General features: G+C 38.7%; 1 protein-coding gene across 2 annotated transcripts in view; it reads right to left on the reverse strand.

The window, feature by feature from the left end:
• CTNNAL1 (catenin alpha like 1) overlaps positions 1–15,123 on the reverse strand; it is a 66,136-nt gene that overhangs the window by 14,750 nt on the left and 36,263 nt on the right. For both annotated transcript variants that reach the window (XM_034411845.3, XM_034411846.3), the window contains exons 5-11: positions 14,596–14,685; positions 14,087–14,257; positions 10,501–10,701; positions 8,919–9,005; positions 5,954–6,112; positions 4,630–4,722; positions 3,408–3,558 (exon numbers count right to left, since the gene is read on the reverse strand). In XM_034411845.3, the coding sequence (XP_034267736.2) occupies positions 3,408–3,558; positions 4,630–4,722; positions 5,954–6,112; positions 8,919–9,005; positions 10,501–10,701; positions 14,087–14,257; positions 14,596–14,685 (952 nt within the window). The remainder of the gene's footprint in view (positions 1–3,407; positions 3,559–4,629; positions 4,723–5,953; positions 6,113–8,918; positions 9,006–10,500; positions 10,702–14,086; positions 14,258–14,595; positions 14,686–15,123) is intronic.

The following is a 15,123-nucleotide window of genomic DNA, read 5'->3' on the forward strand; positions in this document are numbered from 1 at the left end:
ATTTGTTTAATTTTTATATATTTTAATCTTATATTTTATATTTTAAATTGTATGTCAAATAGTATGCCTTATTTGGATTGTGAAGCTTCTGACACAAATAAACATAAACAAACAACAATAAAGAAACTACTTTGGCCTATTCACAGAGTTATTCTGGTTCCTTGCACTTGACATTAATCTCGCCAGTACATTCTCTTGGGAACAGGCAGATAAAGACTTCAATAGTCTGGCCTCTGCTGCTTCCTCCTACAGAGTGACTCCAAGCTAGATCAGCTCTTTACTCCCTCCTCTACTCTAGCCAATGATTCCAATGTAATTAATCAGTATACCAAAAATCTCTGATCAATGAAATTACATTAGGAGTCACATGTTTCCTGTTATCTTCCTGCAAAAAAGGAAGGCTTATGGTTGTCAACTTATAGCACAGAGAAACTGCACTTGTTGAAGTTTAACATAGTTCTTAAGAGCACATGAATCCTATCACCTAATACACTTATGAGAAAGTCTTTTTAAATGACTGTATATATGTGAGGTCACATCCAGGATAGCAAAACATCCAAGCTAACTTTGACTTTTACCGTATATTTAATTTATACAAACTTTGCATTATAAATAATTAAAATTATCTACATAATGAATTTATAACTCAAATTCAATTTACACTATTCAACATACATTTAATTCTGGTTCAGCTGCTGCTCTTGGCTGCCTGCATGCATTTGAAGTGCCATTCATATGCTTTGAGTCATTCTAGTCTTATTCAGGCAGATGCCTAAATGTGTAAAAAGATCAATATAGAGAGAGGAGTAGGCCTGTAACTCATTGATAGCTGTCCTTGTGTATTAATTATACCCATGTTCAAGTATTCATAAATACAGATCTCCTACAGATCCCCTATAGATCTCCTGCCTGAAAAAGAAAAGGCCAGGTGCATGGTTTTATTCTCTCATATATTGAACCCTCCCCACATATTTAGACACTGAGTTCACTTATCACACTAAGCATTTAGATTTATTTTATTACAGGATCTACTGGTTTATTGTAGTTTATAACCAATGGCTAATGGTGTAGCAGATTGGAAATGAAAATTTAACAAGCCTGATATTTAAACTCAGTCAGAATATAAAAACATTCTCCGAAACTAAATTAAGTATTGTGTGATAGAAGATTAGACACTAGATAGTTAGCAAATCACAGAAAATGTGACACAGCAAATTATTCTGGAAACATTTCCCTGAATTTAATACTTTATGACAGCAGCCCCCAAACCTTTTGCGTGCCAGGGACAGGTTCCATGGAGGGTATTTTTTTCATGAACCAGTTGTGTGTGGTTTCGCATGCTGCCTGGATGGTATTTTGCTCACTTGTGCGGCCCAGTTCCTGGTGGGCTGAGGACCGGTGTCTGTCCGCAGCCTGGGGGTTGTGGACCCCTGCTGTATATAATTTTCCTAAGTATCTTTACTACATTATAAACAATATCTGGGCCTTAGCACTGTATACCTATGTCACACAAAACAAATACACAGGCCTCATTTTTGCAAGGGTCTCTAATTTTTGCTTTCAAGATGAAGATAAAAACGAAGATAAATCAGCACGCAAAGTCTAATAGGTCTTGACCCATTAAAAGCAGTATGCTAGATAGTGAAGGGCATAATCAGATATGTATCACTGTCTCCTTAGGCATTCTGCAATACCTCTATAAGTTAAAAGCTACTGTTACTTGCCTGATTTTTCTCTAATGTCAAGCCTGGTACTGTACATGATTTTGTCCTGAATGATTATGTTCAAGAAAATACTCCAAAGAATCAATTCAGCAAACATAACATTTCTATCACAGAAAGAATGGCAGAATTTAGTGTTCTTTTCTGTAAAACTGAAAACCCTTCTGAAGAAAATTAAATTATGCAGAGGAATGAGAAATCTCTCAACAAATAATACTACAGTGCCTCTGGCAAGAATGTTAAGAAAAAGATTTTCTCTTTATAGTTTTATAAATGCTACACAAATACCAGGTGATTTACCACAGAATATAGGCCAAAAGTTGTGGGCAGTTATCAGAAAGATCCCATCCAAGCAGAAACGATAGCAGTTTAAAAATCAAATAGCTAAATTCACTACATTGTGAAGTCAGCAGAGAGCACAAAAAAAAAAAAAAGGATTTCTTTCTTTTGCAAGAACACTAGACAGTTCAGGTCAGTCTGAAAGAAGAACTTTTAATGTTTCCATCATCCCCCTCAAAAAAATTTAGCTGCTTTGAATTATGAATCACTTCCTTGAATACTTGAAAATGTATTGCTGATCTACACAATAATCTCATTGTACAGTAAGTTCTATTCCTTTAGAATTCTTTTTAAAAGAACTCTATTCCTTTAAAATGGTGGCCTTCAACTGCAGCTACTTTGGTTCTTAAGAGACTCTTAGACATGATGCTTAGCACCCTTTTCTGGAATATATAAATGAAAGAGACAACTGAACGCAGCACACACCTAATTTATGTAGACCTATCAAAAGTGCGTCCACATGATCTTAGGTATTGGGGAAGAATTTTAGGTCTGATAAGAAGAGATTTTTCTATGATCATATAAAAGAAGAAAAAATGAAACAAAGGTTGAAAATCACTTAACTAAAAGCAGTAAATATGCTTTTAATTAGGTGAATGTGCTTTCTACCGTGTTTCCCTGAAAATAAGACCCTGTCTTATACTTTTTTGAACCCTGAAATAAGTACTTGGCCTTATTTTTGGGTAGGTCTTATTATTTTGGGGCACGTGGAGGAAACCAGAGGAAATGGCAGGGACTGGCTGCACATGCGGTATTTTCGGGGAGGGCTTATTTTTAGGGGGGGCTTATTTTAGCACATGCACTCAAAAGCCCGATTAGGTTTATTATCAGGGGATGTCTTATTTTCGGGAAACAGGGTAGTCTCCACTGAATATCCACTGAAATTAAAACCATAAAATGTTCAGTCTCAGCATAATATTCATTATCTCCTTGAAAAATAGGAGGCACGATTGTTTGAATTATTATCTAGATACTTAAGAAGTGCTCCTGACTTTAAGTTACATCACAAGTACTTTAATATTTGCTAGATTGATAACTATGAACTGTGAACACAGGGTGGACACATTCCAAGGATCTGCCATGTTACTGATGGATTTTGGCAGTTTGTATGTTTTCCCTCCATAGGTAGAGAAAACATATCCCTCCATATTTTAGTGTAGTCAACCCCAAAACACCTACAGAGTAGCTAAAAGTATTAAGTGGCATCAAGTTGTAGTTTGTTGGCTTTAGGAAGAATGTAGATCATCACATCTCATAGCGAGAATGCTCAGAATATGCGTGCGCTGTAAGCTGGAAGCTTGTATTTAAGGACAGTAGGTTGTCGGTACTTAGGAACAACCTGCTCACCTCGTCTTCCTTCAAACACATCACTGATTTCTCTTAAGAGCAGGGACATGTCATTCAGCTGAGATTCCCAAGCCTCACAGAATACATCCAGATTTTCTTTTGCAATTTTACTGGAAGGATGCAATGTCAGAGTTTCAGCAGCAGAAATTATCTGAAGGAAACAAAACAGGCTTTGTCATACACGTACAATTGTGTATCAGCATCCACCTCCACAGGACAAAAGATAAGCTGTCTCTTATTTGTATTAAAAAAAGGCTGTATGGCATTTGCTAACAAAGCTTTACAAAAAATACAGGGGACTTTCATAGGGAATTCTATTGTGCTATATATTGTATTGAGCGAGTGGCTGTTTAAACTAAGTAAGCTGAGAAAATATAACTATTATAAGGAATCTTACTTTCAAGAAGATTTTGAAAAGGATTAACTTATTCTTCTGATGTAGGAAAGAAGGTCTTCCAACAGAATGAAATAGCTCTAAAGAAGCATTTTACTGATTATGCTGTCAGGAACAGTTACTATGAATCTAGCATTATAAATCATGTCAGCCATGATTGTTGCTTATTAAACATTATTCCCTATCCAGAACCTTCGACGATATTTTTTTTGTTTTGCTACCTAAGTATTTAGGAAGTCTGTATATGTATGTATGTTGAACTTAATAGTTAAAAGATACTTTAACACTATTATTCCACACCCAATATACTTTTTCCATTATGAAATTCTGATCTATTTTCAAATATTGATGGAATATTGACCCATTTCCACATGAGAACAGTACATATTACGGACAAAGTTTTAAGTTCCAATTTCCGGCACCTGAAGCTAAAGCAGGGGTCTGCAACCTTAAACACTCAAAGAGCCATTTGGACCCGTTTCCCACAGAAAACACTGGGAGACACAACCCTTCCTGTGCCTGACTATTTCTTGAGCGGCCACAAAACTAGCATACGTAGTTGAATTAAACATTCCGTTTTCTTCTGAAACTTTTCTTTTCTTGGATTTATCCATGGTTGGCCTACTGGGGGTTGAAAAACTCAGTAAATTGTGTGCCGGCGGGTATCACACGTTAGTGGTTGTGACACATATTTTGAGTGACAGGGAGCCGCAGCAGAGGGGTGAAAGAGCCACATGCAGCTCCAAAGCCGCAGGTTGCTGACCCCTGAGCTAAAGGATTTGAAACAGAATTCAACTGGAGCAAAGAGTCATGTAAAATTATAAATACCTGAGGCCCAGTCACATGAAAAGTATCTTCTGCATGGAGACAAGTAATTTCAAGTGGCTCTGTTCCAGAGACATGTCTCAATAGATGGCATATCTATACAGAGAAACAAAACAATCCAACATAATCATAAAACCTATGTATGAGTTGTGGGATTCTTATGGAACATATATGGTGGATACTAAATGAAAGCTTTGAATACACAGGAATGTATTGAGAGATTCAGGTTTACTATTGGTAGAAAGCTGGACATCTGCCTGACATCTAAGCTAGAGGATGCTTAAGTATTCCTCTGCCAATCATTTGTCATCTGAACTCCTGTCTCTCCAATCTTGACCTTTCAATCATCCTAAATAAGCCAAGGGATATATGGCTGGGGCAAAGACTGAAAGGAAGCAGTCAAAGCTAGGAAAACTCGTCCCTGAAATTCTACTTCTTGCTACTTTTTTTTAAAGATACTTGATGACATCTGGAATCCATTTCTATTTCCATCCAGGATTATTAAGAATCAGATGGCATACCAGATTATAAATTATTGTTGCTGTTATTGTTATGATTATTTTGTTCCATGAGTATGCTTATTTCTCCTTTTGAATCAATGGTATGAAAAATATGATATGATTGGTACAACTACTACTTGTGTTTTAGAAATCAATTAGCTGTTGGTTTTAAGAACAGATACACCAAGGCTCCAAGAAGCTTTCACCAGAAGGGTGTTCTGAAGAATGAAGCAGGAGCACTAACATAGGACCTCAATTCCAAAAATCTAAGATTTTTTGTGAATACATTCTCTTACCAGAGTTGGGGATATTCCCTTTTCTTACCTGGGTAAAAGGAAGAGGCTGCACTTGGTCTTTAAATGATATGGTGGGACAAGGACAAAGAAGTGGGCAGGGCCAGTATAAAAATTAAATGTAAATGCAAACTAAATACAGCTCATCTGATTATTCCCTATGCTAGTAGTAATTCCTGACATATTAAAATTGCAATTCAGCAATATTTTTTTGAAGGGAAATAAGACCGGGGGCACATATATTTGCCCCATTTATTTGTACTCATTTCCTATGTTCATGTCCATGTTTATACTTATACTTGTTATCTTGTACATGTTCGACAAATAAATAAATAAATAACATATATGACCACTCAAAGGATAGTCCTGTCTAAGGGACATGATCAGCCACTCAAATCTCCCAGCCGACTGCAGTAATCTTTATGGTAGTAAGCAATTACTAATACCGCTATTGAAGAAAAAAAAAATGATAATTTCAATAAAGTACCCCAAATAAGCAGAATTTAGGTCTTTTTCAACATAATCCAAACTTACTTCGATCAACTGGTCTTTCTGTTCAGAGAGCTTATAGCTATGCTCTGCAATAGCTTCTATATTTCCTTCTGCTCCACAGGCTTTCAGCGCTTTCAAAACAAGGTGATCAGAATGAAACTTTATCAGGTCTGCTGCGACAGATATTGCTGCGCTCTGGAGCTTTGATATTGGAAAAATTGACACAAAATAATGGGAACTTGGAGCAAGTAGCAGTTATTTCCAGGCAATTAGAATATCTGCACAAAAGCGATTGATGTTTTTATTTTGGAATTTGGCGTAGCTGTTCAACATTTTTTTTTTGTGGGCAACTAATTTTTCTGAACTAATATTCTAGACTGCGTCAATATAATGAATCTGAAAAAAATTATGAACAATAAGGAATAAATAGTCAAAATTCATTAACTAACTGGATTTATATACAAAAGAGGATAAAGATGCTTACCAAGAACTGACTTAACTGTGGCTTAGTTCACACACTGTATTAAACAATAACAAAAAATTCAATAGGGCTAGGCATACAGTTACGACCACAACTGAGCCCAAAATTTATGTTGCTAAGTGAGAGATTTGTTAAGTGAGTTTTGTCCCATTTGATGACCTTTCTTGCTACAGTTGTTAAGTGAATCACTGCAGTTGTTAAGTTAGTAACATGGTTGTTAAGAATCTGGTTTCCAAATTGACTTTGCTTGTCGAAGGTCACAAAAGGGGATCACATGACCCCAGGACACTGCAAGCATCATAAATATCAGTCAGTTGTCTGAATTTTGATTACCTGACCATGGGATTGCTGCGAAGTGTGAAAAATGGTCATAAATCACTTTTTTCAGTGCTGTGTAACTTTGAATGGTCACTAAATGAACTGTTGTAAATCGAGGACTATCTGTATTAAAAATCTCAAACACATATGGTTGGTCTGAAGTAGTAGTTGTTCGAAGTAGAAAAAATATGAACTAATATAGGGCTTATGGAGCAAGATATTTCCAGTTTGAATTTACTAAACCATTTATCATTTCCCTTCTGGACGCTGGCATCCTATTAGACCTGTTAGTCCTACATATCAGCAAATGATTATATTATCTGATAGGCAGAGGTCTTGGTTACAGACTTGAAAACTGCTTCTTGAGGAAAACAGTATTAATTTAAAAAATATCGCAAGTATCTAACCCTCATGGTCACAAAGATATATATGAAAAAATGTGGGTGACATCATAAAAATCTGAAAAGGCTTGCATTGAGAAGGGTAAGAATATTTATAACGTTTCTGTTAGGGGTAGATTTTCTGTGTATTGCAGGCTTCCAGCAAAAATGGAAAATGTCAGCAGAATAAGAATTCACTGAAATAGGTCTCATAATTAAAATATTTCTAATGCAGAATTTTGATTATTTTGACACATAATTGTAGTGTTCTTCTTCAGCATTGTTTGTTCATGTTATTGTTCATAATTCTTGCAACATTCTTTGCTGCTGCAAACAACCAATCTGCCAGAAGAAAGAAGAAGATTAAGAAAGGATAACCCCCACTTTATCCTTGCTCTTCTTCCAGGAGGAAACTAAGTGATCTGGAATAAAATCAAATGCTAAATAATCTACAGGGTAACACATAAAACCCGAGGCAGAAAATTAGACTTGTAAGAGGCTTTGTCACAAATTCAGCAGATTTCCATAAGTATGCAACTATCAGCCATAAATCCTCTCTAATTCTAAAAAACAACAATGGTGGGTAACACAACTGTTGTACTCTAAGGACAGTAAGGCTAAACTGCTTCTCTGCTTTTGTTCTTTTCTTAAACATGCCCACTCATGTACAGCTTGGGAAGAGACTGTTGCTCAGTAGAAGAATGCATACTTTGTATGTCGAGATTATTATGTTCAAATCCCAGAGTCTTCAGCAAAAATTAACACTTGCTGGGAACAAAGGCATCTGCAAGTTCCAATGCTTTTGTCAAAATGTGATAAATGTACAAAAGGGACAGAGCTTCCACTGCAACCCTTTTTCATCACTTGACATACCCACTCACTAATGTGTCTTGTTGGGGAAGTTCTCTCTGTGCCCAAATCTCTGAGAAATGGAGACCTTGTTCTAGCATTCAGAGGCAGCACAAGTAGAGGTTTCAATATGCTTAAGCATGGGTCCTGCTAACCGGAGCTAGTGAAAACTCAGTCTGTCACATTTGGGAGCTGCAATTTCCTTGGCCCTTGAAATGCTGATTAGACTAACAAAGAGTCTGTCCTGGTATAATGTGTGTATGCAAGGAGAGGAATTGGTGATGGTGAAATCCTAATTGGATAATAATTTGGGGGGGGGAGAGAAAAAAAATGAAAAAGTATTAATGGTAATATGGATCTCATGTACCATGTACATGAGATAAGATTTCATGTACTCATTGCTTTCTTGGATTAAATTGACTTGCATAGGGTTTTCAGACAAGTTCTTTCCATAGGCCTGTGCTCTTCCTGGGTCAAGGATGAACATTGTTTGGTGACCAAGACTTATTAGGGGGGGAGGGGGGAGGAATTGTAGCTGTAGGCTATTTCACACTTGTGAATGAAAGGGATTTTGAGAAATGCTCTTTGCTTCTGAATTGTTATATCCTTTTTGAAAATTTTCTGTTTCTCCCAGTCTAGGCAGGAAACTACGCCATCAGTTTGTTGCATTCAAGGTTGGAGGGGACTCTTGAGGGACACAGCAAAGGCTGACAGGCTACCCACATCTATGTAGCTCATAAACTGGATTACTAAAAGTGACTTGTTATGAATACAAAGCAGGTAGATTCTGAAACAATCCCAAACAATTTGTGTTCCTGCATGAAACTTATGCCAGGAGGCTTCTACTGAAAACCACCTGCTGGTTAAATGACAAAGTCAGACAGTCGGAAACACTGTTATATCTCTATTGAGATTATAATAATTCATTTTGAGGAATAACTCTAATATATATTCCAGATTATACTGGGTTCTACCTTACCTCTCTTTGAAGCTCATTCATGCACTGGCACATTTTAAGAATGGATATTTCCAAGTCCTCTGTGACTTCTCTTTTCTTCTGATTTTGCTAAAGAAAAACAATTTCAAATTTCACAAATTCATGACTTTAGGCCATTTGCTCTTTTAAATAAAATCTTTAAATAAAATAGTAATTTTATCTGGAAATAAGGTTCACTGAACCTTGAAATGTGGCTTTGAAAAGATATGCCTAAGAGATGCATGAATTCTACATTAGTTCATATATCATGCTGAACCATGGTTTAATCTTAGTTTGTTGAATAAGAAACAACTGACCGATTTACATAATGTGATGAACAATGTGCTAAGCTAAAAATCAAACCAATTTATGGTTTAGTGCAGTATGAGAGCTCAATAAATTTCCATATGAATAATTAATAACGATAATCAATCTTGTTCCTATTTAGCAAAATTTGTCCTGAAATATATTGTTGATATGAGGAATCTGTTGCTTGCAAGTTTAACTGGATTAATACATCACATTAATCCAGTGTTTGCTTACATAGTTTTCCAAACTATAATAGTTGTGCCCATACATCATATTAACCAAAATCAAACAAACAAAGCATACTTTAACTTAGGGAAACATGTGAACCTAACCATTGTAATTTGAAAACAATGGCTTTACAAGTTGGCATACAGAAAGATATACTGCTCTAATATATAGTATGTTGTAAAGCCAATAAATAGATTTGTTAAGCAATATTGCATATACAGGTAGGTTACGATCTATTGTTCAGTGACCATTCAAACTAGTGATGGCTCTGAACAAGTAGGACTTATAGTTTCAGCTGTTGCAATGTTTCCATGGTCATGTTTGTTATCTAGGTGTCTGGTGCCCTACTCACAATTATGACATCACAATGAGCCACAGTCATATGATCATGATCACTATTTCTAATGTTCCCTGCTGGCCTCCCACAAGCAGAGTTGTTGGAGAAGCTGACAGGATATCAGCTTGCTTACTGACCCATGTGGTCACTGCTTAACAATGACAAGACTAAGTGAAATGGTCATGTGGCATAACGCTTTATAATCATTTAGTTTAGCAATGGCAATTTTGTTTCCAATTTTAATCCGAAGGCTCACCTGTGTCTCAGTTCTACATGATTTCAATTTCTTCCCTACATTTTGAGAAACTTTAAATCTTTAGGAGTTCTCCACATGTATTGGGTTTAACATTTTCATGTTGCCCATATTAGCTGAGAGTAATGGTTGCTATTGTCCCATTCTCACTATGTAGAATAAATTACAACAGTAAACAATAGTAGCTAGCATAGCAGAGGACAAATATGTACTACATATATCTTTTTCTGAATCTGACTACTAATAATAGGAGAAAAGTTGTATTTATAAAAGGAATTATATTGGGATTTTGTTCTGATTTAGTAAATGTTTGAAAAATCTGGTTTTAAATGGCAAGGGTGGATTACTCCATGGAATTTGCAATACTGTGATGATGCACGTTATCATATGGAGTGTATAAACTGATTTAGTACCAGTTCTCAAACCAACAGTTGTGCTGGGAAAAAAGTCTTTCTTACAGCATTGATCCAGGCTGACACCAATTGCTCCAATTCCATCTTTGCTTGCTTGGAGAGCTCCAAGATGCGTCCCCGTGTTTCATGGCTTGTATAAGCAGAATCAGTAAAATCTTCTGTGAGTTCAAGGACAAGACGCAGCAAGGCTCTAAGGTTCTCCCTTGGCAGAAGATAAAGGTTTTCTCGCAGACCTTCCACCTTATTCTGAAAAGAGGGGGAAGGGATACATGATATACTTAAAAAAAGCAGAAAAGACTGAAATATCGGTGCAGTTATAGCATGCCAGTTAGGAGAAAGGTTTAGAATCAAAGCTCCCTTCCATCACATGACCTAAAACAAGCCACACATTCTCAGCCTCCCAACTGTAATATGGTAAATTCACTGAATGCTCTTTTAGTGTTTTTAGATCTAATTGTTGTTAATATATATTCCATCCTATAAGCTATTGGTTAAATCTTTTAATTGAATTAAAGATGGCATCTCAGTGTCTTTATGCTGACTATGCACGTCTCACGATTGAGATTCACATATTGGAGATAGTTAATTTGGTGTCTTGCCAATGTTTGGGCTAACTGCTGGTTAGGACTGTGAAAAATGTCCTACACAGGACACCCACATCCTGCTGCATTCTTTTCAGAATACACACTTCTAATGGAAAGGATGACGGACTTCACCCACATGGCAATAATCTACACAACCATCTATGTAAAATGGCTGATATGAATAGGAAATTGTACCAGATGATATTTGTGCAAAGCACCTTCCCCGGTGATCTGTCAAGTTTTCATATACCCGCCTCCCCTCAAAAGTTGGGTTGAAACAGGCAAAATTGCAAGAGAAATCATCCATACTGCTCCCGTGAGATAGAAGATTATATTATAGAAAAGCCATCCAGATGGCATGTGTTAGTTGTATAGTAATATTTATTACAAGTAGTAGTCAACTTATTAACAGTTCACTTAGTGACCATTCAAAGTCTATCTAGATCCGTTCCAGTCGGGTTTCAGGCCTGGGTACAGCATGGAAACGGCATTGGTCGTGTTGGTTGATGATCTCTGGAGGGCTCGGGACAGGGGCTGTTCCTCTGTCCTGGTCCTATTAGATCTCTCAGCGGCTTTTGATACCATCGACCATGGTATCATGCTGCACCGATTGGAGGGGTTGGGGGTAGGGGGCACTGTGTTGCGGTGGTTCTCCTCCTTCCTCTCTGACTGGTCGCAGTTCGTGTTGACGGGGGGACAGAGATCGACCTCGAGGCGCCTTGTGTGTGGGGTGCTGCAAGGGTCGGTTCTCTCGCCCCTTTTGTTCAACATTTATGTGAAGCTGCTGGGTGAGATCATCCATGGTTTCGGGGTGAAGTGCCATCTGTACGCTGATGACACTCAGCTGTACATCTCCACCCCGGACCACCCCAACGATGCCCTTGATGTGATGTTCCGGTGCCTGGAGGCCGTGCGGATCTGGATGGGGAGAAACGGGCTCAGGCTCAACCCGTCCAAGACCGAGTGGCTGTGGCTTCTGGCATCCTGATATCGTCAGTTGGTGCCATCGCTGATTATTGGGGGCGAGTCGTTGGCCCCCATAGAGAGGGCTCGCAACTTGGGCGTCCTCCTGGATACACGGCTGTCTTTAGAAGAGCATATGACGGCTGTGGCCAGGGGGGCTTTTTATCAGGTTCACCTGATCCGCCAGTTGCGTCCCTTTCTGGATTGGGATGCTTTACGCATGGTCACTCATGCTCTCGTCATGTCCCACCTGGACTACTGTAATGTTCTCTACATGGGGCTCCCCTTGAAGAGCACCCGGAGGCTCCAACTGGTCCAGAATGCGGCTGCGCGGGTGGTTATGGGGGCAACTCGGCGCTCCCATGTAACACCTCTCCTGCGTGAGCTGCACTGGCTCCCGGTAGTCTTCCGGGTGCGCTTCAAGGTATTGGTTACCACCTTTAGAGCGCTCCATGGCTTAGGACCCGGGTATTTACGAGACCACCTTCTGCCACCGATAGCCTCCCACCGACCAGTACGCTCCCAGAGAGAGGGGCTCCTCAGGGTGCCGTCGGTCAAACAATGCCGACTGGCGGCCCCCAGGGGGAGAGCCTTCTCTGTGGGGGCACCTACCCTCTGGAATGAGCTGCCCCCGGAGATACGGTGGATCCCGGATCTACACACCTTTCGCCGTGCCCTAAAGACGTATCTATTCCAACAAGCCGGGCTGGCCTAACTCTTTTAAATTGTTTTAATTTTTAAACTGCTTAATTATGGGTTTTAATACAGGGGTGCTTTTAATTGTGGGCCAAATTAATTTAATCGGATTTTAATACTGTTTTTAAATTTTGTGTTTCTTGTGTTTTATCTGTTGGCTGTTCACCGCCCCGAGTCCTTTGGGAGAAGGGCGGTATATAAATATAAACAATAAATAAATAAATAAATAAATAAATAAATAAATAAATAAATAAATTAACAACTGAAAAAAGTGACTTATGACCATTTTTCACACTTACAACCTTTGTAGCAGCCCCATGATCAGGTGATCAAAATTCAGATGCTTGGCAATTGGCTCATACTTATGACCGTTGCTGTGCCCCGAGATCACATGATCCCCTTTTGTGACCTTTTGACAAGCAAAATCAATGGGGAAGCCAGATTCACTGAACAACCGTGTTCCTAACTTACCAACTGCAGGGATTCGCTTAATGATTGTGAAAGGTCACTAAATGGTGCAAAACTCACTTAACAAATACTTCAATTAACCACAGAAGTTTTGGGCTCAATTGCAAACGTAAGTCAAGGACTACCTATATATAGTTTTGCCATTTTTAATACAAATTAGAAGTTACCAGCATATTGGATTGGAGTTACGAGTACATTTGTTTCAGCAAATTGGGTCAACTTTCTAGACTAGTAGTGTGAGTTGTATCCAGCATTTATGTACCTTCTGAGTGAACCTCCTCCACCAAGGTACACACACATTCTCCTCTAGGAATTGTCATATTTCAACCATACATATACATCAGTGGTGAAATCTAAAATTTGTTACTACCGGTTCTGTGGGTGTGGCTTGGTGGGGGAGGGGGTAATGTGACTGGGTGGGTGTGGCCAATTTTTTTTTTTTTTTACTTTTAAAACCATTTTTTCTACAACCTCTTCGGCGAAACTTTTTTTCTTTTAAATGGCTCTGACGATCGAAGCTGAGTTGCCTGATCGGCAGAGGGTTTTTAAAAAACCCTCTGCTGATCAGGCAACTCAGCTTCGATCGTCAGAGCCATTTAAAAGAAAAAAAGCCTCTGATGATCGCGTGGCTCAGCTGGGCATGGAGGGGGGCAGGGATTTTTGCTACCGGTTCTCTGAACCATCCGCCTCCATCGCTACTGGATCGGGCGATCTGGTCCAAACCGGGAGCATTTCACCCCTGATATACATGCAATTTTTAGTTCATAAAATCCTGGACAGATTATGAACAAAGTGCACTGAAAAGTCTTGAACATACTGAAGTATTCGAAAATCACTGGAAAATTCTAATCTAAAGCAATGAAATGTTTTTCCTCTTGCATCTAGAAATAGTCTCCAAAAAAGTCTCATCTGATTCATACCTTGAATTCTTTGATGCCAGTATAGATACTCATTGGGCCTGATTCATTTTCTCCATTGGGCCGAGTGTCTGCTACAATCTCTATAACCTGTTCCAAAGCTAGTCTCATTCTGTGGAACACTGCTCCTTTGTTAACACGGGCAGATTCACAATCGGGATGCCTTAAACAGGTCTGAAAAAATCAATAATTTTGAGAAAAGAAAAAAAAAAGCGGTGAACAAGCAGGTAAATAAAGATACATCAATACTATTTGGATCTTTCTGTGCTATTTACCAAGGCGAATCCCATTAATGTGTACGTCTCGCCCCGCCTTGGGCAAATCAGCCAAGGCTGCTTATCAGTGAATCAGCCACTGCATTTGTCAACATTTCCTCTGGTGTCCCTCAGAAAGCTTTCCAGGCTCTAGACATGTTGACTGATGTGGCTTTAGTCAATGCTGTCCCCATGTTTTCCGGACAGCAGCTCTCAAGTTTTTTGCTTTGCTGATAACAAACAGAAAAAATTAGTTACCTTGGAAGCAGTGAGAAGCATCATGGTACATTTCTCAAGAATAGATCTAGCAGCAGCCATTTTAGCTTTCTTCTTTTCATCTTTCAGATCCTAAGGAAAGAAAAGCAAAATCTCCTAATGGATAACAATAATTCTTGGCAAAGGGAAGTACAGGACATCTACTGAAAAACAAAGCATGTCATATCTTTTAATTATTAAAAAAAAGGACGGACACCTGATAATGGGATATGGAGAGAAATTTGGGCAACTTTTCTGTTGCTTCTGAACTATTAGATTCATGTGATTTCATGCTCTGTTCCCAAGTGCCCCATAGGCACCCAAACACTTTTCGCCTGGATGGAGAAATGATGGAGAGTCGGAGATCCCATTTGCAAGCAGACAAAGCTTCATCTTCCTCTCAGCAAAAAGTGCATGGCAGAGGCGGGGTGGGTGGGGGAGGCAGGCAATCCCAATGAACTCAGCTCCATTTCAAAGCATCCCATTTACAAGCAGACGAAGCTTCCAGTCTCCATCATTTCTCTGTCCGGG

Source organism: Pantherophis guttatus, chromosome 3, assembly GCF_059756535.1.
Source record: "Pantherophis guttatus breed Tessera chromosome 3, ASM5975653v1, whole genome shotgun sequence".
Lineage (NCBI taxonomy): Eukaryota > Metazoa > Chordata > Lepidosauria > Squamata > Colubridae > Pantherophis > Pantherophis guttatus.